Consider the following 26,460-nt stretch of genomic DNA (forward strand, 5'->3'; position numbering starts at 1 on the left):
ATGGAACATCGGAACAAGAGGGACATCGTCTCCACGGGTCTCCTCACGATTGTAAAGCAAGTATATCAGTCAAATGAGGTTCATTGTTCGAACCGCACATTCTTTATTTTACGCCATATCACATGCACACTCGCGGTGCTCGTTGAATTCTTTCATCGTGGAGCTTATTGAGGCTGGTATGGGCAGCAAACATTTTGATACGCTACCGTTACTCGGCGGAGTATTACTGCGGCCTTCTACTGATATGGGCCCGAATAATGAGGAAGCAATAGCTTTTATTCCTCATAAGAGAAGCCTATTAAACCAGCAGAAATGCTCTTTATTGTCTCTAGACAACAGTTCATCGGAGGTGACGTCAGCTTTTGTTGAACAATAACGCATGATTAAGCTCGATGGATTCTACGTACGCTTCAATCGCAGCCCCCAAGAAACCTAGCCAATCTGCATAATTCGTTTGGGAAGTAGAAACGGCATACAAATTCTAAAAGAAAGCACCTAGTAGCATGACCACACATCCCTAGAAAAATAGGTGCTTCCCACATTTGTTGCGCGCTGTTTCAACAGCTGAACGTTTGCTTATTTAGTTCAGACCTCTTCAGTTAATTTTTGTGACATAACTGCAGCATGGTGGAGAAACCATGTTCAACTGAAAGGGGATATATATCGATGGCGCTGTCCTGAACTATTTGGGTGCCACAGTAGTGATTGCAGCGCCCGTCGAGTATGTACTCTTTAGTACGTACGTCGAGTACTCTTCCTGCCATAGGCCTTTCAACCTTCTTTGTACCCGCCGCTACAATGAGTGTTTAAAATATTTTCATGGTATTGTTCATTCATCCCGCTTTTCTTGATTGTCTGAGTATTTGCAATTTTCAAAACCTTCACTTACAAGCAGCTACCACCCATGAATGTAACACCCATTCACGCCCGCACAGACGTGTTCAAATTTAGTATTTTTCCACGTGTTATCGAACGACGGAATTCTTTTTCCGGTGATGTATGCTCCCTGGAATCACTTATTTTTCAATGCTGTTTCAAATCTGTAATTAGTGTCTTGAATTACTGTTCTGTATTTTAATGCTATTCACTTTTGAATATGTTGTCCCTCTCTTTCTTTTTTGTTCTTCCTCCCACTCCTGCAATAACCCCGTCGGGGCTACAGTATAAATAAATAAATAAATAAATAAATAAATAAATAAATAAATAAATAAATAAATAAATAAATAAAATGTTATGGAAGAAGTGCCGAAAATGTTAGCGAGCTGAACATTCACACTAGCAACAATTGCCCGTCTCTGCAGCTCCTTTATGCGGTGTGTTAATGCTCGTTGCTGGGCACATTCCCTCTTATGACATAGCTAGCTGATATGTGTGCCTTTAAGAATTCTAGACATTTCAATTCACAGCCACTTTTTCATTACTTTATTCGGTATCAGTTGCTAGTATCTAGGTTCACAAATTGTTTTTCCTCTTTTCACACCTCAAACGAAACATTTCTTTTTCTTACTTGTGTGGCCAATCGCTTGCGGGGACAGGGTTGAGTCAGACGAAGGTCGAAAGGCGTCGACCGCAAGCTGCTTCGGCGCGCCCCGAAAACGTTTCGTGGATTGCGATAACCACGACATCCTCAACTCTACCGGTCCCGGCGCCGGTGTCGGTGCGCGGGACGACGGAGATGCCGAGGCAGCGGGTGTCGACAAGTGCTGGCTGGTCGCCGCGCTAGCTTTTGTCATGACCACCATGGAGTCGGCGTCCAGCCGGTGTTCGGGTTTCTTCTACGTTGGCATCATGGAGCAAATGGGAGTCGACCGAGGACTCGCATCGTGGCCCGTCAACCTCATCGGCTCGGTGAATGACTTCGGTGGTGAGCACGCTTACCGTAATACGCCGCCTCTCAGTGGCCCTCAGTCGTATGTGGTAAGCAAAGTCACGGTATACATGTATATTGGTTAGTCGTTAATAGCGAGTCCCTGCATGACTTGATCAATTCTACTCTCCCTTGCGATTCATGATGAAATACAGCTCAAACTATACGAGACACACCAGATAAAGAAGGCACCAAAGGTGCTTATTGGCAGCTGTAGGTTCAATAAAAATGTGAAGGAATAAATACAGGCAACCACCGGAAACGGCGCACATCGGGACCGCATGGAAAAAATGTGAAAAAAGGGATAAGTACTGAAAGTTACAAGCCAGGAGCAGACGGTAGCTGGTCATCTAACTAGCGAAATTCTCTCCGACAGTGCCACTGAAGGCTGGCTGGCACGCCGATGAGGAGGAGGAGGAGGATATAGAAGAGGAAAGGCAGGGAGGTTAACCGAAATAATAATCGGTTTGCTACCCTAAACCGGGGGAAGGGGGTGAGGGGATAAAAAAAAGAAAGAGAAAGGAGAGTAACAGAAAATTGAAGTCACTATAAAACGTCACTGTTCGTTAAAGTCACAGCCTATCGTGCAGGCCAGAAGTTCTCAAGAAGCGGAGCAGTGCCTTGCAGGCCTTCTCCGCCGACGACCGCCGCGGCCAGGGGCCGAGAATCTTCATTTCCGTGAAAGGGCGTGTATCTAGGCGCTCCAGCGCACGGCTGAGAGACTGCCTTTCGGTGGTGTAGGCAGGGCAGTCACAAAGAATGTGGGTTATGGTCTCGTCTTGCCCGCAGATGGAACATGCAGGACTATCAGCCATACCGATTAAGAATGAGTAGTGATTGGTGAACGCTACACCAAGCCAGAGGCGACACAGCAAAGTTTCTTCTCGTCGTGGTAGGCCTGATGGTAGCCGGAGCTTCAGGTCTGGGTCCAAGGATTGTAAACGGGAATTGCAAAATTGGCCGGAATTCCACGCGGCAAGCGTGATGTCCCGCGCAAGTGCGCGAAGCCTGCTCGCTGCATCCGATCTCGAAATGGGGATCGATACAAAATCGCCGTCGTCGTGCGCAGTTCGCGCGACCTCATCCGCGTGGTGATTACCTGCTATGCCGCTGTGCCCCGGTAGCCATTGGTAGATAATGTCATGCCCTTTGTTGATGGCAGAGTGATATAGCTGTCGAATTTCTGCGACCAGTTGTTCATGGGCTCCACGGCGAAGAGCAGCTTGTAAGGCTTGGAGGGCAGCTTTCGAATCGGTGAAAATAGACCACCGCTGAGGGCGCTGCTGACTGATGCATTCAATGGCGACACGAAGAGCGGTGAGTTCTGCACCCGTCGAAGAAGTGCGGTGAACTGTCCTAACTCTAATTTCTGTAGTGCTTGCGGGTATGACGACGGAGCCAGAAGAAGATATAGGGTTCACTGAGCCGTCGGTGTAAACGTGCACCCGGTTTGCATGGTGCTCATGTAAATATTCAAGGGTGACTTGTTGTAGTTCTGTCGGCGATAAGTCTATCTTCTTCCTGATGCCAGGTATCGAAAGAAGCACACGGGGATTATGCAGGCTCCAAAGTGGCGAGGACGGTCTAGAGGCAGGTGTAAACTGGGACGGCAGAATGGCGGGATGTGCGTCAATGACGTCTGTAAACGATGTGCGCGGCCTGGTAATAGGCCGATGAGTGTTTCTCCTAATGAAAAAGGCTTCCATCATCTCGCGAGTCACCTGGTCCTGACGGCGGAACATGATAGTGGTTCTCGTAAAGTGTGGCGTGCATTTGCATTTATGGTAGTGCACTGAAAGACGGTCAAGAGATTCACTGCCTAGTAAATTTGCGCGCTCTAAAACACGTTCACGCACCGGCCCGTCTGACCGATACGCAAGCTACCACATGACAGTGGTAGTCTGTAAACAACGCCCTGTCAGACAGAATTTTGCTACTTAGATAACCGGCTACCCTCTGCTCATGGGTATTGACTTTCTGCACTTCTCCGCCTTTTCTTCTTTTCATGCATTCCACCTTGTTTGCACACGGTCGTGACGTGCGCAGTTTCCGATGGTTGCTTGTAACACTACACATCGCACAAGCGCAGTCAACAAAATACTGTTAGACATCAGGCAACGACTTGCCTATACCTACCGCTCTTCGGATCATAATAAATTGCTGCTAGTTAGCACTCGTGTGCCAACGATCTTTCTTCTCCGTCCTTGTCATGTTGTGGGCTTATGTTATGTCATACCAGCGCGCCCAAACAGCAGCAGCGGACTAGGCCAACAGCGACGTTGGCGCCTTCTGCTGCAAAAAGAGTACTGTATGCGTTACTCAAGCCACCTACGCTCGGTCGTATTTGCCTCGCCACTGCGATATGTTAGCAAGTTTAAATTCGCTTGCACAACGTGAGGTTAAGGGGTCGATGGCTTCCTGTGGCGTTAAAAACATGCTCCCTCCTCATGGAGTTTCATAGTGTGCGGTAGATAAGTGAACTTCCGAAAGTGCGATATAACCGCTGCTTGCTTTGTTGAGATTTTGGCGCTTTTTTGATAAAAGAAGCAGTTGGAGGAAGCTGATCGGCAGTAGCTGCACTTATACGAGAAATCAAGCAGGCGTCAAACGAGTTTAGTTTACTAATTGTAGGCTTCAGCACACCAACGGGCAATGCAATTGATAGCTGGCAGCAGTGAAGGCTCCGAAGTGGCCAGTTTTTCAACAGTGTTCGTTAACGTGACACACAAAAAAATACGTTGACTGCCGGTGTCCACTTCTACAAAACGGATACCGTGCGGCCTGTACAAGGAACTGCACCTGGAATAGGAGGCGGAAGCATCGGCACAGGATTCCGTAATCGAGCACACCCAGATTTGATTTGGTTTATTGGTTTATTGTGGTTTAACGTCCCGTGCCGACTCATTATATGAGGGACGCCTCGGTGAAGGGCTGCGGAAATTTCGACGGGGGTTCTTTAACGTGCACTGACACCGTACAGTACAAGGGGCCTCTAGAATTTCGCCTCCATCGAAATGCGGGCGTAATCGAACCCGCGTTTTTCGGGTCAGCAGCCGAGCGCTGTAACCCCTGAGCTACCGCGGCGGACTCCCAGATTTCGCCACTGCCAAAAGGAACGTAATATGGCGGATCTAAGTATAGCGGTCATGTTGGTGGCGGGAGGGCGCTCTTAACAACGTGGTGGCTGGTTATAAATAGGTTTGGGAGTGGAGACAAAGGGGACAAATTCGGTTAGCAACGTTCAATGTCTTTCTGTCGCAGATAATTTACATTTATCACCGTGTTTTTCTCCTCGTGTGGGTTGGTGTGCCGACCTGATATGATCACTAAGCTGCAACTATTATCACAGGTGCTAAATAAGGACCTCAATATAACCTAGCCGACACAGCAAAGAGCATTGACAGCCCATATGCTGCTGGGTGTTGTATTACTGAAAAAAAGATTGCACCTTAGGCGTGTTAGCAGGAATTCAAGCTAGGCGCTTCTTAAACGTATGTGGTATTAGTCCGCTTTAAAATGACAGCAGCAAGCGATAACAGCATTTTAATACTTGGCTGTGTTAAACAAGCCATATGCATGGAAATCATTTCGCTTGTTATTTCAACTTATTATTACCTTTTTGCATAAGCAAGGAGAAAGTTTCCTCGTAGTGCAGCAACTCGGTTTGGAGCAACTCGGTTTGGCGGCCATCACAATGACCGGACCTTCATTGCAGACATCAGCAATTTTCGTACACAGAATTTGTACTTATACAGCATTCCTTACGTAAAAGCCAAATAAGTCTTGGATGACTGAAAAACCATTTTCACAACAGATTCCAGTGTTATGCTAAACGGGAAATATATTTTGCTTCAAGATGTTTCAGTGTTTCGCATCTCACAGGTCTGCATAGCTGTAATAAAATGGATGCTCTTCACTGCCAATGCTCTTCACTGCCTGCTTACAGGAGGTATTCCTGGGACTGGAATGGGAACAGTTGGGGATAAGAGTTAATGGAGGATATCTGAGTAGTTTGAGACTCGCTGATGACATTGCCTTGCTAAGCCACTCAGGACAAGAACTGCAAAGCATGATCAATCAGTTAGACAGGCAGAGCAGAACGGTGGGGCTAAGAATTAACATGCAGAAAACCAAAGTAATGTTCAACAGCCTAGCAAGGGAACAGCTGTTCGCAATTGGTAGCGAGGTGCTGGAAGTAGTAAGAGAATATGTCTACTTAGGGCACGTAGTGACCGCAGATCCGGATCATGAGAGGGAAATAACTAGAAGAATAAGAATGGGGTGGAGCGCATATGGCAGGTTCTCTCAGATCAAGAATGGCAGTTTACCAATATCCCTGAAGAGAAAAGTATACAACAGCTGTATCCTACCGGTACTCACCTATGGGGCAGAAACGTGGAGGCTAACAAAGAGGGTTCAGCTTAAATTAAGAACAACGCAGCGAGCTATGGAAAGGAAAATAATAGGTGTAACGTTAAGAGATCGGAAGAAGGCGGAGTGGGTGAGGGAACAAACGCAGGTTAATGACATCTTAGTTGAAATCAAGAGGAAGAAATGGGCTTGGGCAGGGCATGTAATTCGAAGGCAGGATAACCGCTGGTGCTTAAGGGCAATGGAGTGGATTCCAAGCGAAAGCAAACGTAGAAGGGGACGGCAGAAAGTTAGGTGGGCGGATGAGATTAAGAAGTTTGCGGGGATACAGTGGCGGCAACTGACAAAGGACAGGGTTAATTGGAGAGACATGGGAGAGGCCTTTGGCCTGCAGTGGGTGTAGTCAGGCTGATGATGATAATGATGATGAATAAAATGGATGATACAAAGAGAGCGACAATATTGTATCTGTACATGTACCTAACTATACGCCTGTACGCGACTATATGCGCTTACACGTTACCTCGGTTGTGAAAAGTTTAGGGAAACTAATATTGGCAGAAAAGTTTTATTATCTTGGTCTCTAGGACACACTGGTTACCGTTAACTCATTTTAATGTGGCGAAATTTCCGCGTGAAAATGGAAAAACACAATTTCTTAGGAGGCTTAAGCTGCTTTTATATATGGTTTTGCCTTCCTCTTCATCGCTCTCTTGACGGTTCGTGTTCGCTGCTATCACGGCGCGGTGCTCAAAATAAAAGACACGTAACCATCCAATTGCAAGGCCAGCGGTCGGATAAAAATGGTAACCAGAGGCGATAAGCAAGGAAGCTTTCACTCTGCCATTCGGTCGAGCATGTTGCCCTGGTAAGCGGGAAATCGATCTGCCAACGCTCCAATAGTTAAGGATTTAAGCGTGACGCACTCTGCGTAGCGTACCGAAGTAAAGTCACTAATCGGCAGTTTTCTCTCGCGCTATATTCCATTCATCTGGAAAAGCGACCCCCCGCGTGAGCGAGCTGGGTAACTGATGCGGAGTTGGAATTACAGCAGTGGTAGGGACTGCGTATAAGAATTTACGATTTTTTCTACACCTGACATGCATCCTTCGTGCTTTGCCGGTAGAACACTTTTCGTTTGATCAATATTCTATGCATTTTCTGATTAAATGTCAACATGTAACCAATAGCCAAATGGTTTGATTCTGTTATACGCGGCATTCAAGAAAGGCGGTTTGTAGCGAAAAATTCAAGAGGACCCTAATCACTGATTACGTGCGACAATGCGATAGCACAGAGCCTCGTTGTGCACCCTTATTCAGTGCCACATAGCATATGCTGTAGTTAGACTGCACACCTTTAATTTCATTTCATAGACGCCATATCATGTGTTGGTTTATCGGTTCGACTCCCATGTGGTGGCTGAATCAAATTACACCTACGAATCCAGTGCTAGATCTCACACAGATTAGAACTTAACAATTACATCGCTTGTGCGATATTTGGGGGCCCAGAAAGTTTGGCGCCAGAAAAGCATCACCGGGCAAAACGGTACGTCCTCTCTGGGGGTACGTACACGGTGTTGCATCTCAGAGTTAACCCAATTTTTAAAAATAGGCTTTTTGAGTTAAACGAGAGCTTTTTCACCATTACATTGCCAGCGGTGCAGAACATCAGAATACAGCTAAGATTCGGTAATTTGCAGGCTGGTTAACTATTATTGAATAGTCAATTTTTAACTCTTACTGTTAGTCTCCTTAATTATTGAGAGGCTGTAGCCGACCGTGAGTAATATCTATGCAATTTTTAAAATTTCGAAAACGCGATTACCCTCGGCGCTGTGGTCCAACAATTTGCTTACCTCGTGCCAAAACATACGCTGTCGAGGGGCTTACAGACAGAGCAACCTCTCAAGTGCACGTAACTCTTCGAAATAGCCAAAATTTTTTGGGCCAGAGCACCGAGGATAATCGTGTTTTCGAAATTCGATATTACTTACGGTCGACTACACGCCTCTCAATATATAGTGAGCATAACAGTAATAGTTAAAAAGTCAACCATTCAATATTAGTTAACCAACCGGCTAGTTAGGAAGACTTAGCTGTATTCTGATGAAATTCACCGCTGAGATTGCTATGACCAAAAAATGCGCTCTTCTGCCGCAAACAGCGCATTGTGTAAAGTTTTAGGTGAAACGCCCTGTATAAGCTGCTACTAGCGCGTTATCCTGTCTTCCTTATTTGTGAACGTCTTTATGCTGCGGTGATTTTTACCGAAAAGAACAAAGTGCGAACTAGCCCAGGAAGAAGTTTTATTTCAGGTACATATAAGGCAAGGAAAGTACAATATTTTAATAGCTGGAATCCTGGCGTCACACTAATTCCGTTTTTAATGCCAATTCTATTCAACTTCTGTTATTTTATTTCATACCACGAAACGTGGAGCCAGAGGAGTCTCTTAATGGGCTACGGATGGGCACACCGGTTTTTTCTCCAACGAGGCTTCCATGTTCTCGCATAAAAGGCTGAGACGAAAGAATAAAGTACAGACCGCAATCTAACTGAATGAAACCCTACATCATTTTGCGAAAATGGCCAAATGGCCTTTGGTAGCGTTCGCGATGCCTCCCATTAATCTGCTGACTCTGAAGACGCGGGTTCGATCTCGGCCGTAGCGAAATTCGATGCCGGCGAAAATCTAGAGGTCCGTGTACAGTGCGATGTCAGTGCACGCTGAAGAGCCGTAGGTGGTCGAATTTTCCGGAGCCTTTCACTACGGCGTCCCTCATAGCCTGAGTCGTTTTGGGACGTTAAACCTGCACAAACCAAAACAAACTTCCCATATTCGGAGGCTGTTTGCGTGATTGGTCGGAGTCACAGTGCTGTTGGCCAGTCATATTTGGTCACCGCAACACAAGCGAGGACATATGCTGACCTCCTCGACATTCTTGCGCAGGCTTGGTTTCCGGTCCTCTCAGCGAACACTTCACCACAGTACCAGTCTTGGCTGTTGGATCCGTGCTGGCGTCAGCTGGTGTCATAGCATCTTCATTTTCGCCGGATGTCACATGGCTCTCCATAACCCTCGGAATCATCCACGGTGCGTAATGGCTCACACATTGTGCATCCCTATTCGTTTGTCTTTCAGTTGAATTGAGAAGTCTGAAGTGCTTCCTGGGGCTGTGAATGTTGTATGAGCCGCATATATCTACCTGCAATGACGTATTCGCTTCAGGTTCGAATTTTGTGTGCACTCGCCTGTTTGTGTATTTTCTCCGCATTCTAAACTTTTGTTTTTTTTAACCGGCTGGGTTCTCGCAAACATTCTTCTTTAGAGACCACGACCATAACCTTCGGCATATGACCTGTAGAAAAGAACTAGTGCGTACGAACTACAGTACACAAACGCTAAAATATCGATTCGCTGATCTTCTAAATAAGTACCCGGGTATTATAGAAACCATTCACGACAGTCGTTCCATGAAAGCATTTAGGAAAAAGCTAACCCATTTCTTTTTGTGACATAGCAATGGCTTACTTTTTCTGCACATATCTGCCCTATAAAAAAAATCCATGTTCTATTAGAAAAGAAAACCTTACTTTCGCTGGCTTAGTTAAGCTCTTCATGCCTTTTGTTATGTTCAAGGACACCGATATTCGTATTTTGTGTGCAATTTTGTGTAACAATGTTGACTGGCGAATATACTTTTTGCAGCATTTCTTAATTGTGTGCCTTAAGTGAATATGTGCTGCTTTTCTTGTTTTTTCTTTTTTTTGATGTTTTCGTGTATAATGTTATATGCAATGTCTCTCTGGTGTTATGGTCTGTTTTTCTTTGGTTAAACCTGCCCACTGCTCAGTGGTAGAGTGTAAAGGGGGCGGACGCTTCGTCAGGCAACTTTTGATTGTCTTTTTGTTCGCCTCCTCGGCAACCAAGTGTTGTTGAAATAAATCTGAATCTGAATCTTATTGTACCCCCCCGCCCTATGTAATGCCCTCATGGGCCTTTAGGGTAACTGAATAAAAAAAAAATAGAAAACAATTCGTTCCCCACTCGCCAACCGTACAGGAGGTTGGCTTCAGTAAGGTGGTCGTTCTTGAACAAAAAAAAAATCATTTCATGACTCAGTGTGAAAACTGCGAATAGAGGGATATGACAGTATCATTGGCACACATGTAAGCAGCGAAGGACAACATTGGTTGAAGAGGAAGCATTTGGAACAGATCCAGAAGACATAGTAGTTAATAGGAGTGGACTGAAATTCGTCTGTCAAGCAATGTCAATAAATGGATGGCAGCGTCCTGGAATGTGATGAAGACAAGCTATATGTAATCTGAAGCATTAAGGGGCATTCCCATAACAAAAAACGTTTGTCAGAAGAGCTGAAAAAGTAATTCACATGCCTGCCTATGCGTTAACGCATGATAATATGTAAGGCACCTGATACAGCATGTAAGAATATAGAAGTTAATATCTAAGCGCATATAGGATATGCATTGCATCACAATACTAAAAACACATACATACAGGTACACGGACAGACAGAAAGAGATATATTCCAGTTCTTAGAGGAATCCCCCAAGGTGGAGTAGATTTGTAGTAGGACTGTAATTACCAATTAGCAACCAGCCAAGCGCAGCCACATGGCTACGAAGGAAAGTTATAAATCTCTCAAAGAAACTTCACAGTTTAAGGAAAGTTTATCCTTGTTGGGGGATCGAACCTGGGCATCGAACCTGGGACCGTCCAGGGCATTTGATCCATCAACTAAGCTAACCTGGATAGCTAGGAGATAGAAGATCGAAAGTGATTCGATCGATCAATAATTCTAAGCAGGAAATGTGTTACCTAAATTTTTAAGGCAATCTCCAAGGTCCCCGGCGTTAATTTTAAGGGGTAGGGTTACGTGACTACACCAAAAATTTTTTTTCCTATAGTCGGATACAACTTAAGTCTGCAGTGAAGCTCCGCCCACATTCAGCCTCCGCGCGCAGAATTCCTCCACGACGAAAAAGTAGTCTGTGGCTGAAACGTTTCTTGTTACGTAACTAAGAAGCCTAGCACAAGAAAAAAGTTACGAGCTCTACAGTTCTGATACGTGGATTGTTTGATATAGTCAAGCATTAAAAAATTGATTTCGTTTACAGTTGCGATTCGCCAGCGGAGTAATACAAGACGCCGCGGACCGCGGCCCAGTGTTAGCAACTGCTGTTTTTATAAGTTGTATCCTACTATATCCTGTATACTTCTGCTGCCGATAGTACGTGGTGAATTCCGCAGCTATTTGCTTGGTGTCGGATATATGCAATTGCTGCCATTTATATGACTGGTGCAGCATGCCATTGCTAGATTGCAGGGTAGTGGTATCGAGGACGACGAGAAAGCTCGAAATCCGGCAAACAGGAGCCTGTGGAACAAATGAGAGGGAAAAATCACGCCTAACGTGAATAAGGAGATTGTGGGCAATGTCGAGTCCATGGCATGATATGTACTGGTTGCGTGAAAAGCAATGCCCAGGTATTTCAGAGCGAAAGCTGTACTTCAAGACCAAAGCTGCAAAAGCCGGGCCATCGCTGAAACCTTGAGCTTGAATAAATAATATTTAAACAGTGCCACGATTGGGATTCGAACACGCGGCGGAGTGAAAAGATCAACTTCGCTGGCCACTGCACGAGAGGACTGTGCTATCGTCTCAAATGATCACGACTCGTGTTAAATTGCAACACATGCTCGCGCTTTGCATTGCACATGATCGTCTTCGTCAACTTTCATCTGCGGCACGAACGCATCAGGTCACAGCTTAAGCTGACACGCCGACGACCCAGCACAACAAAGCGATGAGCCAACCAGGCTAAACCTATGCTTTTGTACTACCGTCAGCACGCTTAACACGAACGCTCGAGCGCGTGTCTTCTCCTGACATTAGCGCCGCTGGGTCTAAGGCAAAAATTACCGAATACACTTTGGAAATTCTAAAGTGTGCTTGGCGAAAGCCTCGTCGTCAACCCACTGCCGCTTCCCCGAACCGCTTGCCGCGTGCCGGGCTTCCCGCATGTGCGGTTTTAATGTGTTTGGCGACTGCGGTCGCTTTGTTTGATCGTGTTTTAGAGCGCTCTGTTGGTGGTGGTGAAAACTTTTATTTGGGGAAAGAGTTTGTGAGCCACAGAGTGGCCCGCTACATGGTCGGCGTCCCTAGTCCGGGACATGGCATGACGAGGCCCCGTCACTCGCTCGCTCCACCAGAGCCCTTTGGGACTCAAGCGAGGAGCAGTTGAGGAGGGCAGTCTCCCATGCCTCTCTGGAAGGGGTAGGGGAAGGGGGGAGGTGGGGATTTTGAGTACATGCCCACACCATGCGGAAGATATCACAGATCTCCCCACAGTGCGGGCATCGCTCATCCGTGCTAGGATCGTAATGCTTTATGATTGCAGAACAGAGTAGAGTACCTCTCTGCAGGCGCCTTGAAGTTCGCTCCTCCGCCTTACTCAGCCACTTTGCAGGGGCCGGGAAAAGGCGGTGGATGTCGCTATAATGCGTTATAATTTCCCTGAATCGCAGCAGCATCTGGTTATTCTCCGCGCCAGAAGAGCTGGGATGAGGAGCCCGGTGAGTAAGCGCTCGGGCAGCCGCGTCAGCGGCCTCATTACCTCGTAAGCCCTGGTGGCCAGGAACCCAAATGATTCTTTTGGGTGTTGGATCAGTGGCAGTCCGTCTTAGCTAAGGGGGAGATCTCCCCTGCCAAGTAATGATCACATGTTTTTCTGGAGTCCGTGATGATAATTCTCGAATTGGCGTGGGCGGCAGCAAGCGCTATCGCTACTTCCTCGGCTCTCATTGAATTCGGGGCTCGAAAGGAGAGTCCATCAACGTGCATTTCCTGGTGTACGACCGCGGCCGTGTAAAATCCCGTGGGCGATGGCCCTGCTACGTCTACATAATGTACATCGGGTCGGGAGCCGTGTTGTCTCTCAAGAGCCCGAGCCCGCGCGTGTCGTCTGTTTTCGTGCATGTCGGTGTCCATGTTACGGGGGAGCGGGGAGACCCAGAGCATATGGCGCCAAAGTCCTGGGATACGCTCAGCCTCCTCTGGAGTGCAGTCGTGTTGGATGTGTAAGCGGTTTAGCAGGCGGCGCCCAGGGGCCGTCTACATGAGCCGCGTGTATTGGTTCACAAGGGGGGCCTCCCGCAGCTCCTGGTAGGAGTTTAGCACCCCCAATGCCTTGAGTTTGGCATCAGAGGTAGCCACCGGGAGATCCAGGGCTCGCTTAGTTGCCTTGTTGATGATGGCGTCTATTCGCGCCTCGTCTTGCTTAGTTGTGCGGAGATATGGCACGGCGTAGAGGATCCGGCTAGTCACGAAGGCGTAGACGAGCCGAACCGCGTCCCTGTCCCGCAGACCGCCCCGCTTGTTAGAAACGTGGCGGATCATGCGCCCTACCTGTTCGCCCACTCTCTTGAGTTTCACAATAGTGGTGTCCGGTCTGAGTCTGTGGTGAATGAAAAGGCCCAGAATACGAAGCTCCTCCACCTCTCTAATAGGATTTCCTGACAGAGAGGTGTGTATTGCTGTCATATACTTCGGGTTAGCTCTGACATGCAGAAGCTCTGATTTCGCTGGAGCACATTGGAGCCCACAGTCAATAGCATACGCATCAACTATGGAAGCGGCCTTCTGAAGGCGGTTCTCCATGTCCCCAAGGCTCCCCTGAGTGGTCCAAATTGTAATATCATCTGCATATAACGCGTGTTGAATGCCTTCTACACGGGCCAGTTGGCTTGGGAGGCGCATCATAGCTATGTTGAACAGGAGAGGTGTTATGCCCGTTTCACGGCGTCGCCGTGGCCGATGCCCGTTTGGCGTTCATTGTGTTCATTGGAGTTGGCGTTGACATTTTACACTCCGATCATTTTAAGGAAAGGAAGTGCGCAAACTGGCTCCCTGGGTCAGTGGACGCTTTAATCGCGCTGTTGTGTTCTTGATTCGGCCGTATAAGCCGTTGCCTAGCTTCCATCGCGGTGGACACCCGAACCGCACCGTAAAGGAAGGGAAGAAGTGGGAGTGGAAGAAGAAAGACAGAGCGGGGCCGTCGTGAAGAAAGTGAAAATTGTATGCGAGGAAAGAAAATTGCTCAGTAATTGTCTCGCATATCTTGGTCGACACCCGTATTCCGTTTGTAGAGGAAGGGAGGAAGTGGGAGTGAAAGAATAAACCGAAAGAGGGTCCGTAATGAAGGAAATTAATTTGAGGAAAGGAAATTACGGACGAGGTTGCGCCGCTGCGCGAAGGAGAGGCCACAGTTGGCACGATTCCCGCGCGGATGGACACCGCGAACACGGACGGACACCGCGAGCATGAGCCATTAAAGGCTTTCGCCTTAATATTAGGATGGAAGCAGGGCACGGGCTGTCGCCAGCCGCCGCAAACACATTGTGCAGCATTGTCTCGCACTGAGCGCCCAGCAGTGCAGGATGCGCATCGGGCGTTCATGATAAGCGTGCTGACGGTGGCCCGTATACTAGGCTTAATTACGTTAAAACCCTGCCATTTTTTCTCTGTCTTTGAGGACAACATAATCCGCTTAAATTTCACAGGCCAGCAAAAACATGCATCGTGCACATGTGAGCCCGTTTTCAGCTTCGTCACGCCGATGGCACCACTATACTAGTCCAAGAAAAAGGCGTTGGTGTTTGACGCCCGTTTAAACAGCGAGCTCTCATTGAATTTCTTGTAGCTGAAAACGAAATTGTTGGAAGTAATCATTGACGCTTGTGTGCTCTCTCTGGAAGCTCTGCACTTGATACAAGCTCCGTTGGATGCCAGGTAAAACGAATCAAAGCTTCAGAAAGTGCCGAAACAGACCTGCACGATCAGGCGCAGCTTGGGCGGCCTGCCACTGCAACCAGTCCGGAGACGCTGGAGCGCGCCGACACTATCATCCGTGCTGACCCGAGGATTGCGGTTCGTCAGTTGGCTGAGGAGCGGTCTCTAAGAAAAGGAATTGCGACGGAAATCACTGAGTCTGGGGTACCCCAAGGTATGCGCCATGTGGGTGCCGCGCAGCCGAGGACAAATAGCAAAGATAAGTAACTTGTTCTGAGCTGTTCGAGCGCTTTGATGTTGAACTGGAGGACTCCTTGTCTCTGATAAAGACCGATAGTTAAACCCGGCCTCAACACTTTGAGCCAAAAAACAACAGACAATCGGTGGAATGGCGCCATCCAACTTAGCCGAGAACAAGACAATTGAAGGTGACTGGGTCAGGCGGAAAAGTTATGATCACTCTTTTTGGAGACATTGATGAAGTTACCCATGTGAATGTTCTGCCTAAGAACGATACAGTAAATTGGAACACGTACCTCAAAACCCTGCAGAAACTAAAGCAGCGTTAACAGCGTGCCCGAAGTAGCAAGAGTGCGAGGGAGATTCGTCTCCATCACGACAACGCCGGCTTCACACAAGCCTGAAAATAAAAGAAGCGTTAGCCAAATTTGGATGGACTTCTCTGCTGCATCTTCCTTACACTCCTGACTTAGAGCCACCTGATTTTTACCTTTTCGGGCCGCTGAAAATTGGGCTTAGCGGATCCGGATTTCAGGACGACTAGATCGCCCTTTCGCCGCGAACACAGGGCTGCACCAGAAGGAAACGAGGGTACGAAGCAGGCACGCATGGCATTATTCACAGGTGGCGCAAAGCCAAACTGTTTGACGGATACTGCATTGAAATCTAATATAGATCCGGCAGACATGCTGTGGTATTTATTTTGAATTTCGAAAATTTTAGTTACACAGTGTTCGAGAAAAAAGAGAATTATTTCGGCAGAACCTTATAAACTGAACATGAATCAACGAACTTGATTCTTATGGCGACTTGCCGCCCCGTGACAGAATATTGCGGAGGGAAGGTAACGGCTGGCTTCTCAGAGCCCTCAGAGCACCGGGGTAGACAACAAACAGCAGAGAGCCAATTGTTTTCTGCTCGTGCCGACCGAAATCACTTCTGCAGGGAAAACGTGGCCGAGGCGGCAGAGGCTCAAACCGGGCTCAGGAGATGAGAAAACTCGTTATGACAAGATGGTGTCAGCTAGCTGAATGAAGGGTGGTTCGAAGCCCTCAATGAAGGAACGTTGAAATGATTTCGATGGCCAATATTAAATGCAACAAACCTATAGAAGTGGTAGTTGTGAATATTCGAAGTAAATTTGTGACCTCTGCATAGAACCTACAATGCACGACTAATTTTTAAGAAGTTGGAGGACGCCTAAGCTTCGACTTTAAGAGTACAACGCGACAGCGTGTCGCAGCCTGCCAGGGAGTCCGCGGAACGCCATTGCCCGTTCGGCGCGACGCCTTGCCTGTTGGACAAATCGCTCGCAGTCTCTAGGAAGCCTCTCAGCAAATCCGGTGCCACGAACGCCGCCATAGCTTCAGCGCCGAACGAACGGGCAGCAAGCTGCAAGCTTCGTGGCCATTGCGCCTTGGATGTCCGCTGCGCTGTTCGCCGCTTACCGCGTGACTCCTGCGTCCCCGCACGGCCCCACTGCGCCCGAACGAGAGAGCGGGAGGCGGTGCCGTCGCGCACTATCTGTTGGGGCAGTGGCCTACATTGCGAGGGGGAGGTTTTAGTGGGCGCCGCCTCATAGCGCTACGTGTGCTCCAAGCGTAGAAGAAATGTAGCGGACGCGTACTTTGCTACTCGCTTGACTGCGACTTCTGTAATATCCATGTTCATAATGCTATCTCACTAACGAATATTTTTTGAAAAGTTCTCGAACTCGTCATTCATAGTCAAATGTTTAAGTATCTGGAAAACAACAACATAATTTTCAAGTACCAGCACGGTTTTCGCAAGGACTTCTCTTGTGACACACAACTCGCCGGATTTGTTCATGATTTGCATTCATCCATTGATGCTGGCGGACAAATTGATGCGTTTTTCTCGATTTTTCAAAAGCTTTCGACCGTGTTCCTCATCATAGGCTTATACTCAAACTAACTCAGTTGAATATTCACCCTACTGTTGTTACTTGGATTGCGGACTTCCTCAGCGCTAGACTTCAGTTCACCTCCATTAATAACTACAACTCCACTCACTCTAAGTCACTTCTGGGGTACCACAGTGGAGCGTCCTTGGCCCACTCCTTTTTTTAATATATATTAATGATCTACCCAACTCCGTGTCTTCTCGAATTGGGCTCTTTGCCGGTGACTGCGTAATATAGCGAAATATTTCTTCGATCACTGACGAACAATGTTTGCAAACTGACCTTGATGCAGTAACCGCATGATGCACGGCTTGGCTTATGCCACTTAATACTTCCAAAACTAAGTTTTTGTCTTTCACTCGCAGCGCTCGAATTCCCACAGCTTATTTTCTAAATAACAACTCTCTCGAACTTGCTACTACCTACAAGTACCTTGGAGTTCATCTGCAATCTGACTTAACATGGCATAACCACATTAATATAACTTTAGCATCCGCCAACCGCTCACTTGGCCTACTAAAGCACAACCTCAGACAGACTCCCCCCTCTGAAGAAACTTGCGTTCCTCAAACTCATTCATCCGAAGATTAAATATGCATCAGCCATCTGGGATCCTGAACAAGCCTATCTCATAGCAAACATTGAGTCCTTGCAGAACCGTGCTGCGCGTTTAATTTTTTCAGACTACTCACATAATACCAGTGTCACTGCCCTAAAAAATCGTGCCGAATTAGAAGACTTGTCTTTCCGCCGCAAATTATCACGACTAGCACTTTTCCATAAACTGTATCACCATCCATCGCTCCACCACGATTTTTTCCTATAGCCATCAGCCTTCTTTCCACGGCTCAACCATCCCCACAAAGTTAAGCGCATCGCGTGTCGTTCATCTGCATTTGCGAAGTCATTCATACCACGCACTATCAGAGTGGAATGATCTACCAGCACACATAGCCACTGGATCTAACGCCTCCAAATTTCTCGATCTCATCCGCAGCGACGTTGGTATTTGAAATGTACTCTTGATTGAAATGTATGTGATTGCGTCTGTCTCTCTTTATGGGCAATATGTACACGCTGTGTGCGTTCATTTCTGCTATGCCTTATTGCTTTTTTTAAACCTATTATTATATTGCTTTCCATTAGACTGTTTCTTTATCCTGTGGTGCTTAATTATCTTCCCATGTTATATTTAGTCTATTTATTGTTCATTTGCTTGTAAATAATGTTTCTGTTACATGTGACCCCCCCCCCCCCTATCTAATACCCTCGAATTAGGGCCTTTAGGGGTATGTTGAATAAATAAATAAATAAATAAATAATTACTAATATACACCACAGTATATGTCTCTGAAGCACCCTTCTAAAACACCGTATTCATTAGACGCGCCTTTGTTCACTCGAAACCAAACCATCGAACTGGCGTGGTGGCGTGGTTAGCGTGACTCCGGGGGCCCTGGTTCGATTCTCCAACTCGACCAATTTCCTACCCGGTTTTATTTATTAATGCTTCTGGGATATTTCGTTCACGGTCAACGCCGCCGACGTCGACGACGACACCGGCTTTTCTGCGACACGGGGCCCTTAACTTTATGGCGTTAAAATCGCTCCACCGGATAGGAAGAGACCTCACCGCGTGTTATTAGCCGCTCTTTATGCTCAAGATTTCTCATTGGGTGTGCGAAACTGATGCTGGCGGGTTGTGGCGCGGTGGGATGGAGTTGCGATCTGTCTTTTTAATGCTTTTTCCCGGCGTGTTGGCATGTAACATTTGAAGGAGGGATGGATAGGAAGTAAGGAACATCGTTTTAATCGCCGATATCTTCGAAACCAAAGTAATGTTCATTGAACTCGCAAGTGAACAGCAGTCTACAATTGGTATCGAGGGTCTGGAAGCGGTAAGGAAATACGTCTAGTTAGGGCAGGTAGGGGTCGCGGATCCGGATTATGACAGGGAGATAACTACAAGATTAAGAATGGGGTGGAGCGTATATGGCAGTTTCTCTCAAATCATAAGCGGCAGTTTACCAATACCTCTCAACAGAAAGGTACATAGCAGCTGCATCTTAAAGGGACACTGAGAAGAAATTGAAGTTGACTTGCATCGACAGAATACCAGCTCCTGATTACAAAAACGCCATTCATACTGACAACAAAGCTCTTGTAACGTATAAAAGAGCAAGAACCAAAATACACGTATCGCCGCCACAGGCCAAACTCGCAAGTACAAGCTTCATGACGTCATAGGACAAAACAGTGTTGCTAGAACCAATAGTTCTAGCAACACTAGGACACGAGAAGCCACTAATGACTGAGGCGCAGCAAATGCATGCGCAAATCTCCTTGACGTCGCCGGATGGCGCCACGTACCCGACAGCTACGCGCGCTCCTGCAGCGCCAGGACCAATCAGCGCCTGGTCACAGTGGAATGCGGGCTCCCGGTATTCTGCTAACGGTAAACAAGGTACACTGTATGCTAAAGGTGTCTATTTGCGAGAACTTCGTTGACGACTTCGAGAACGGGATCCATTGTAACGCTGGCAAAACGCCGGTGCAAACGTAAACGAAGCGACGGCCGCAATAGCCGATAGATGCTTTCAACGTGCGGCCGGCGGTAACTTTCTTTTCGGCTGCTGCTGGGCCGCACTGCTGGCCGCCAGAAATCACGGAGTCTGCGTTACGTCATGTGCACGTCATGTTTCACGTTACTTAGTCCTGTGTCGTCATAGGAAAATCCCAAGTTTGAATCAGAGTGGCGGGAAAAACTTTTTCAACTTCGAATCCAAATTTATTAGAAATAAATGCATCTTTCGCTGCCGGCCAAGTGGCAACAAAGCCATGAAATTCCGAACTATCGGATTTTGCTATAAAAAATATTAATAGAGCTCTCCTCAGTGTCCCTTTAACGGCACTCACCTATGGGGCAGAAATGTGGAGGCTAACGAAAAGATTGAATTTAAGTTGAGGACAATGCAGCGAGTTATGGAAAAAAAAAAAACTAAGAAGTGTAACGTTAAGACACAGGAAGAGGGCAGAGTTGATTAGGAAGGAAACACAGGTTAATGACATCCTAGTCGAAATCAAGAGGAAGAAATGGGCTAGGGGCAGGGCAAGAGAAGGCAAGTGTAGCCGCTGTGGCAGAAGGTGAAGTTGGCGTATCAGATTAAGCAGTTTGCGGGGATGCGGTGGCTGTAGCTGGCAAAAGACAAGGTTAATTGGAGAGTAATGGGAAAGGCCTTTGCCCTGCAGTGGGCGTAGTCAGGCTGATGATGATCTTCGATGTTATTGAAGCTAGCCAAGAAATTTTTGCAGTGCGCTGACGAGTGATGGAGTACCAATCGCTCGTGTTGCTAACCCCAGTATCCTTTCACAGACCTTTTAAGGCATACAGATGGTAACAGATGCCGCGGAAACATTCAAAACAGTTGTCTTAGAATATCCCAAGTTCTGAAATTCGGCCAGTTTTTTTTTTTTTTTCACCGTATACTTCCATTGCTACTACGGGTATGGGTGTCGACTGGAGGGCGACGCATTGAAAGCAGTGAAGCGTCCTCGTCAGACTGTCCGCGTTGGTGTCGCCTTCACAAGACACATTTGGGCTCCTATGAATAATGGGGACAGTGTTTGGGCCTTTTTCTCAAAGAGAAGGTACTAGGAAACTGCGTGTACACTAGGCGCCGGAAATTGCAAATGCTGTCGCCTACAATGTGTTATATTTTCATAAGATGACCGTAAAGTCATCAAAGCTGCCAGGACTCAAATGAGGGATACAAATTTGGACGATAGGGATTTTTTCCATGAGCTAACCAGTGACTGGAAAGTCTCCACAACTTCTCAGTCTACTGCACTGTGTGCTGTATTCTCGAAGCTATTTAGATTATTCTATGCTTGACCCCGCCAGAAATGAGAGAGGCTAGCGTAGCGTATACAATTAAAGCGAAGTCCTTTTCCTATCACTGTGCTATACTGCGATGAATTGAACTCGGTTGTTTATATTTTGTCTGCTATGCCATTTCGTTAAAAAATGGTTGCTGTAACCATTTATGAATTTAAAAATGCGGCAAAATATCAGCGCTTCTTGTAATTTGCATTTTTATTTACTTTTACCACGGAAGGTTTCTTAATCGTTTCCTTTTTGCGGCCTAGGCATTGCACTTAGTTTAATGTAAGAGGAAAGACTTCTTCAAAATATGCACCCAGCCATAATACTTCCTCCTCTTTTCTACCGCACACAGGTTTCGGCCTTGGCATCGTCGTAACCATGCTGCAAGTCATCATAAGCATGTACTTCAACAGGTACCGCGGCACCGCCAATGGCATTATGTTCGCCGGTTCCACTGTCAGTGCGTTCCTTTACCCGCAGCTGCTGCTGTTCTTCAGGAATACGTACGGCTTTCGCAACAGCCTTCTTCTGTTTGGCGCCATCTTGATGAACATGTTCGCCATCAGCCTCGCTTTCCGAGAACCACCCTGGGTTCGAAGCGAGCAGATCAAGAAGAAACACTCTGTGGAGTTGCGGCGTCCTTCGCTCTTTACCATTGAGCTCGAGCCCCACAGAAGGCCCAAGATCTCAACGTCGCAGGTTGTGTTGCGGAGCATCCGTGGCGTTGTCAAGTGCGCAATGTTCTACGTCCTCATGGTCACGTGGCTGTCGCTGAGCTACATTCTCGACATATTCTTTGCCACCGTCGTTGACCTCGGTTTAGACAAGGGCGTGCCACTGGCCGACGCCGTCTCTCTGATTCCCTACTTCTCAGTTGCGGACCTCGTAGGGCGGGTCATCTTGCCGCTTCTTGCAGACCGGAAGTGTCTTCGGAGGGCGACACTCATGGCGCTCAATTACACACTCCTGGGCGTGTCCGTGTTCTCTCTGCCTTTCACCAGCGGATTCGCGACTCTTCTGTGCGCGTGTCTCGCTGTTGCCTTGTTTATGGGCTGTGGTATGACAATGCACAGTGTCTTGATGGCAGACTACCTGGGACTCGAAAAGCTGGCCGTAGGGTACAGCATAATGGGCGCTATTTGTGGTCCATTGCTCTTGGGAAAAGCTCCTTTCACAGGTGAGCCAAATTCTTATTATGCATACATGCCTGGAGAGGGTGACTTAGAGATCACGGCCGCCGCGGTGGCTCAGCGGTTATGGTGCTCGGCTGCTGACCCGAAAGACGCGGGTTCGATCCCGGCCGCGGCGGTTGAATTTCTTTGGAGGAGAAATTCTAGAGGCCCGTGTACTGTGCGATGTCAGTGCACGTTAAAGAACACCAGGTGGTCGAAATTTCCGGAGCCCTCCACTGCGGCGTCTCTCATAGCCTTAGTCGCTTTGGGACGTTAAACCCCATAAACCAAACCAAACCTTATAGATCACGCGCAGCATTGCTTTTCGTACCTTGAAGTAAGCAATGCTCTTTGAAGTATAGCTCACAGCAGTACTGTTTGAAGCAAATACCTTGAAATCAGCAATATTTTTTCTTTAGTGTTGCATAACGGGCTGTGCACAATTTATTTTGTACAGAAGGGGAACTATAACGAAAATATGAGCCCACTTTCCCAGTCAACAAAGTAACTTCTTGAGAATGATCACGGACATTTTGATGGTTCTCTAGTTCTGAAGCGTAATGTAAGAAGGAACACCTGTGTTCGCTCTTTGAATTAACCAGTAGCACAGCGGAGTGGGAAGAGCATAAGAGTAAATGTGGCAAGTTATTCTGCAGAATCGCGAAGGGGCCACGTGTTTTCAATAAAGCGTAAGTGGAGAGCTTCCCACGGTAGCGTCGTTCGAAAACGGGTACATTGGCTTTTGCTCGTTTATTAAAGCCATAAGTTTTGCTCTGGCCACGTCCCGAGCAACTAAGAATGCCTCCCCGCTTAGTTCCTTCGAGTCATATCTGCAGACTAATTTTTTTCTGAAATTAGGAAACCGGCTAGATTGAGGCACGAGCCGTCAAAGGGTCAGAATGGTCAGAATGGTAAATTCTTTTGGAAATATGGGCGGCGCCCCTGAGGATGGCTTAATTAGGAAATAAGTGGTTTTTGCAGACTCGCAGCGGTGGCTCAGTGGTTAGGGCGCTCGTCTACCGAGCCGGAGTACTCGGGTTCGAATCCGGCCTCGGTGGCCGCATTTCAATGGAGGCGAAACGCACAAGCGCCTCTGTCCTGTGCGATGTCAGTGCATGTTAAAGATCCCCTAGTGGTCGAATATACATCAGGGCCGACCACCACAGCACCTCTTTCTCTCCTGCTTCTTTCACTCCCACCCTCCTCTCTTCCCTTACGGCGCGGTTCGGGTGTCTACGGAGATTTGAGACAATTACTGCGCCATTTTGTTTCGTCAAAAACTAATATTTTTTTTAGGAAAGAAAATGACACAGTAACGTCTCACTCTTTGGTGGACACCTTAATCGCGCCCTAAGGAAAGAGAGGAAGCTGGGAGTGAAAGGAGGAAGAGAGAAAGGGATGCCGTTCTTCGGAAATACACGATTAAACAAAGGAGGAACATGCCTCCAACCCTTCATCCTTCCGGCGCTCTACGTCGTATTTTGAAGCTGCGTTCTGCCCTGATCTGAACCACGTGAAACAGTGACCTCGAAAGTATGAGTCTTGAAACAATTTCTAGCGGTAATTCATGTGTTTATCGAAGAAAATTCTAATATCGAACATGTACGGCAGAGAGTAAGATGTACGTTAGCGCTCTGCTTTTTATGTCAGGTATGCTGCATAAGCCCCGGAGTAAATCTCCATCCCAAAAATAGCAAATAATTAAGCTTGGTAACGGAAACAAATTCTCTTCAAAGCTTGCGAAGTTCTAGCAGTTACGACGATTCAAATAGGTTTCAATCTCTGCTTTGTGGAAACCTCAAAACCTCCAGCGCCACCTTTAAAAGCCTCCTTCCATTGACAGCTGCATCAAGTTACTACGCTTTTCGGGGGAAATATACTTTCGTTCAAGCGAGGAATAAGCCGGGCTAGTTGGTACATTATTTGAATAAAAACAGCGTAGTAGACGGGACCAAGAAGAGAGAACACACAGACACAGGCGCTGACTGCCAACTGAAAGAAGTTTATTGCAGCAACGGCAATATGTAGAGACCCATATCTCGCCCACATGATAAAAAACATGAAAACATTAAAACTGGGTTACAAGTTTCTTCGCAATCACCCATCGAGAAATCTGATTTCTTTTCTTTTCAGGTTAATAGAAGGAGTGCTGACGCACTTCTCTCCTCGTTGATGAGTGGCGTACGCTTCAAATATTTCACGTTCAAGCTGGTTCTTGTAGCGTTTAAGAACCTTTGTCCGGTCCAAAGTGGCAGTGCACTGGCAAGTGGCCACGTGTTCAGACAAGTTCTTTCTAGTGCCGTCTTCAATATCTCTATTACGCTCTCTGAGCCTGTCATTCAAACAGCGCCCAGTTTGTCCAATATATGATGATAATGGAATACCGTAGACGACTTCCTTAGTGCAGTCAACGAAAGCTTTTTCACGCCGTGCACGTACCGGATTACAATCTTGAAAGAATGTCGTACGCCGAAAAAGGACGAAACAGGAAGGAAAAAACACAGAACAGGAAAGAGGCGAAACTTCCAACTTTAATAACAGGAAAGGAAACCAGGCGCTCTTTTATAGCCGCTGAGCTGCATGAGGGTGCTTGAACTAAAAAACAAATGCGGTGGTGGACGAGTGATAACAACACTACAACACAGCACAACAAGTCATAGGGAGGTCGCTATTACAAAAGGCATGTTGATAACTCATGCGAGCGTGAATGATAGCACAGGTTGAACGATTATGAATAAGGATAAGAACTACCTCTAAGATATTAACAATCATGAAACCGATTGAAGGAAGCAGGCGGACTTTGCAAAGGGCATCTAAACAAAACCGTCCAAAAAAGCTAGTTCGTTTCTGGTGAGGAGAACAGAAGGCGTGCTAACGCAGTTGTCTTTTCTTTGATCAATATAAAAAGCCTCAATAACTTCTCTTTCGATTTTTTCTTTTGCCCTGGCTAGAAACCTGGTCTTTTGAAATTTCGGAAAACAATCTTTACACCTGCTACAATGTAAAGCTGGATTGCTTCCCGTCTTGCTTTTTAGTGTCACATTGTGCTGTCGAGCACGCTCATTGAAGCACTGTCCCGTTTGCCCCACATATACTTTGCCACGCGTCAAAGGGATCTCGTATACCACATTAGTGGTACATTTTGTGAACACTGTTTGATGTTTGACAGTGCACGCCTTTTTGACCCGCTTTCGTGACACCATCGGACATATGCTTGCCAGTTTGCAGGGGGCTGAAAAAACCAGCCGCACTCCGTGCCTCGAAGCCACTTTTTTCAAATTGTGCGAAAACCCATGCAGTTATGGTATGACCTGCACAGGTTTGTTTCCAATGTCCCGCTTGTAGTCCGGTTTCTTCATTTTTTGAAGGAGGCTTTCAGACACACTGGTGACCAGTTGCAATGGGTAACCTGCTGACATAACTCTTCTGATCTGATACTGGAAGCTTTCACTGATGTTGTGTGGACAAGATTTTTCTAGGGCCGACCTAATGCACAGAGAAACTATTCCTCGTTTTACTAATTTGGAGTGGGCGCTATCGTAGGCTAACTTGTCCTATCGTAGGCTAACTGAAATGTATGGCATGATGCCTTTCTTTAAGTGGGGAGAGTAGCACCAACAGATGTGTTGTGGGCGTATGAAGATGCGCAAGTCAAAGAACTAGAGTTGGTTGTTTTGAGGTAATTCATTTGTCAAAGTGAAGTCTTTTAGAGTTTCGGCGAAGATCTTGAAAAGATCTTCTACATTCCTCTGGGGTCATGAATTAGATGCCTTGTAGACGATCAGAAAATCGTCCACATAACGGAAGACTCTCAGCGAGCTGCTGGTTTGGAGGGCTTCTTTCAGCTTTCTGTTTGCAGAGGGATGTAGAAGATCTTTTCAGCTTTCTTGAACGCGTTTCATCAAGCAGGAGCATCATCACAAAATCTACCTGGAAGAGAATTCAAATTCTGCAACCTTTTAAAGTTGCTTACATACCGAATGCATACCAATAGTTACGTCTTTCTTTGCAGGCTTCTTCAGGGATGACCTGGGCTCTTACGATCTCATGTTCTGGCTTTTGGGATGTCTAGCGTTGTTCATCGGGCTGCTGTGGACAGTGGTGTCATGGTTTGAAAGAACAAAAGTTCGCAACTGGGAGCTGGACATAGCAAGAAACATGCCTTGCACGAAGCGTATGTGA

At 46.9% G+C, this 26,460-nt stretch overlaps 1 protein-coding gene across 1 annotated transcript; it reads left to right on the plus strand.

Annotated features, from left to right (window-relative positions):
- On the plus strand, positions 1 to 26,460 carry LOC149362251 (monocarboxylate transporter 13-like). Its single transcript, XM_089569675.1, has 5 exons — positions 1 to 56; positions 1,536 to 1,864; positions 9,194 to 9,337; positions 21,459 to 22,283; positions 26,291 to 26,460. Exons 1-5 carry the CDS (start codon positions 1 to 3, stop codon positions 26,458 to 26,460), a joined length of 1,524 nt encoding a protein of 507 aa, XP_089425801.1.

Source organism: Amblyomma mixtum, chromosome 2 (assembly GCF_055824585.1).
Source record: "Amblyomma mixtum isolate Tamu chromosome 2, ASM5582458v1, whole genome shotgun sequence".
NCBI lineage: Eukaryota > Metazoa > Arthropoda > Arachnida > Ixodida > Ixodidae > Amblyomma > Amblyomma mixtum.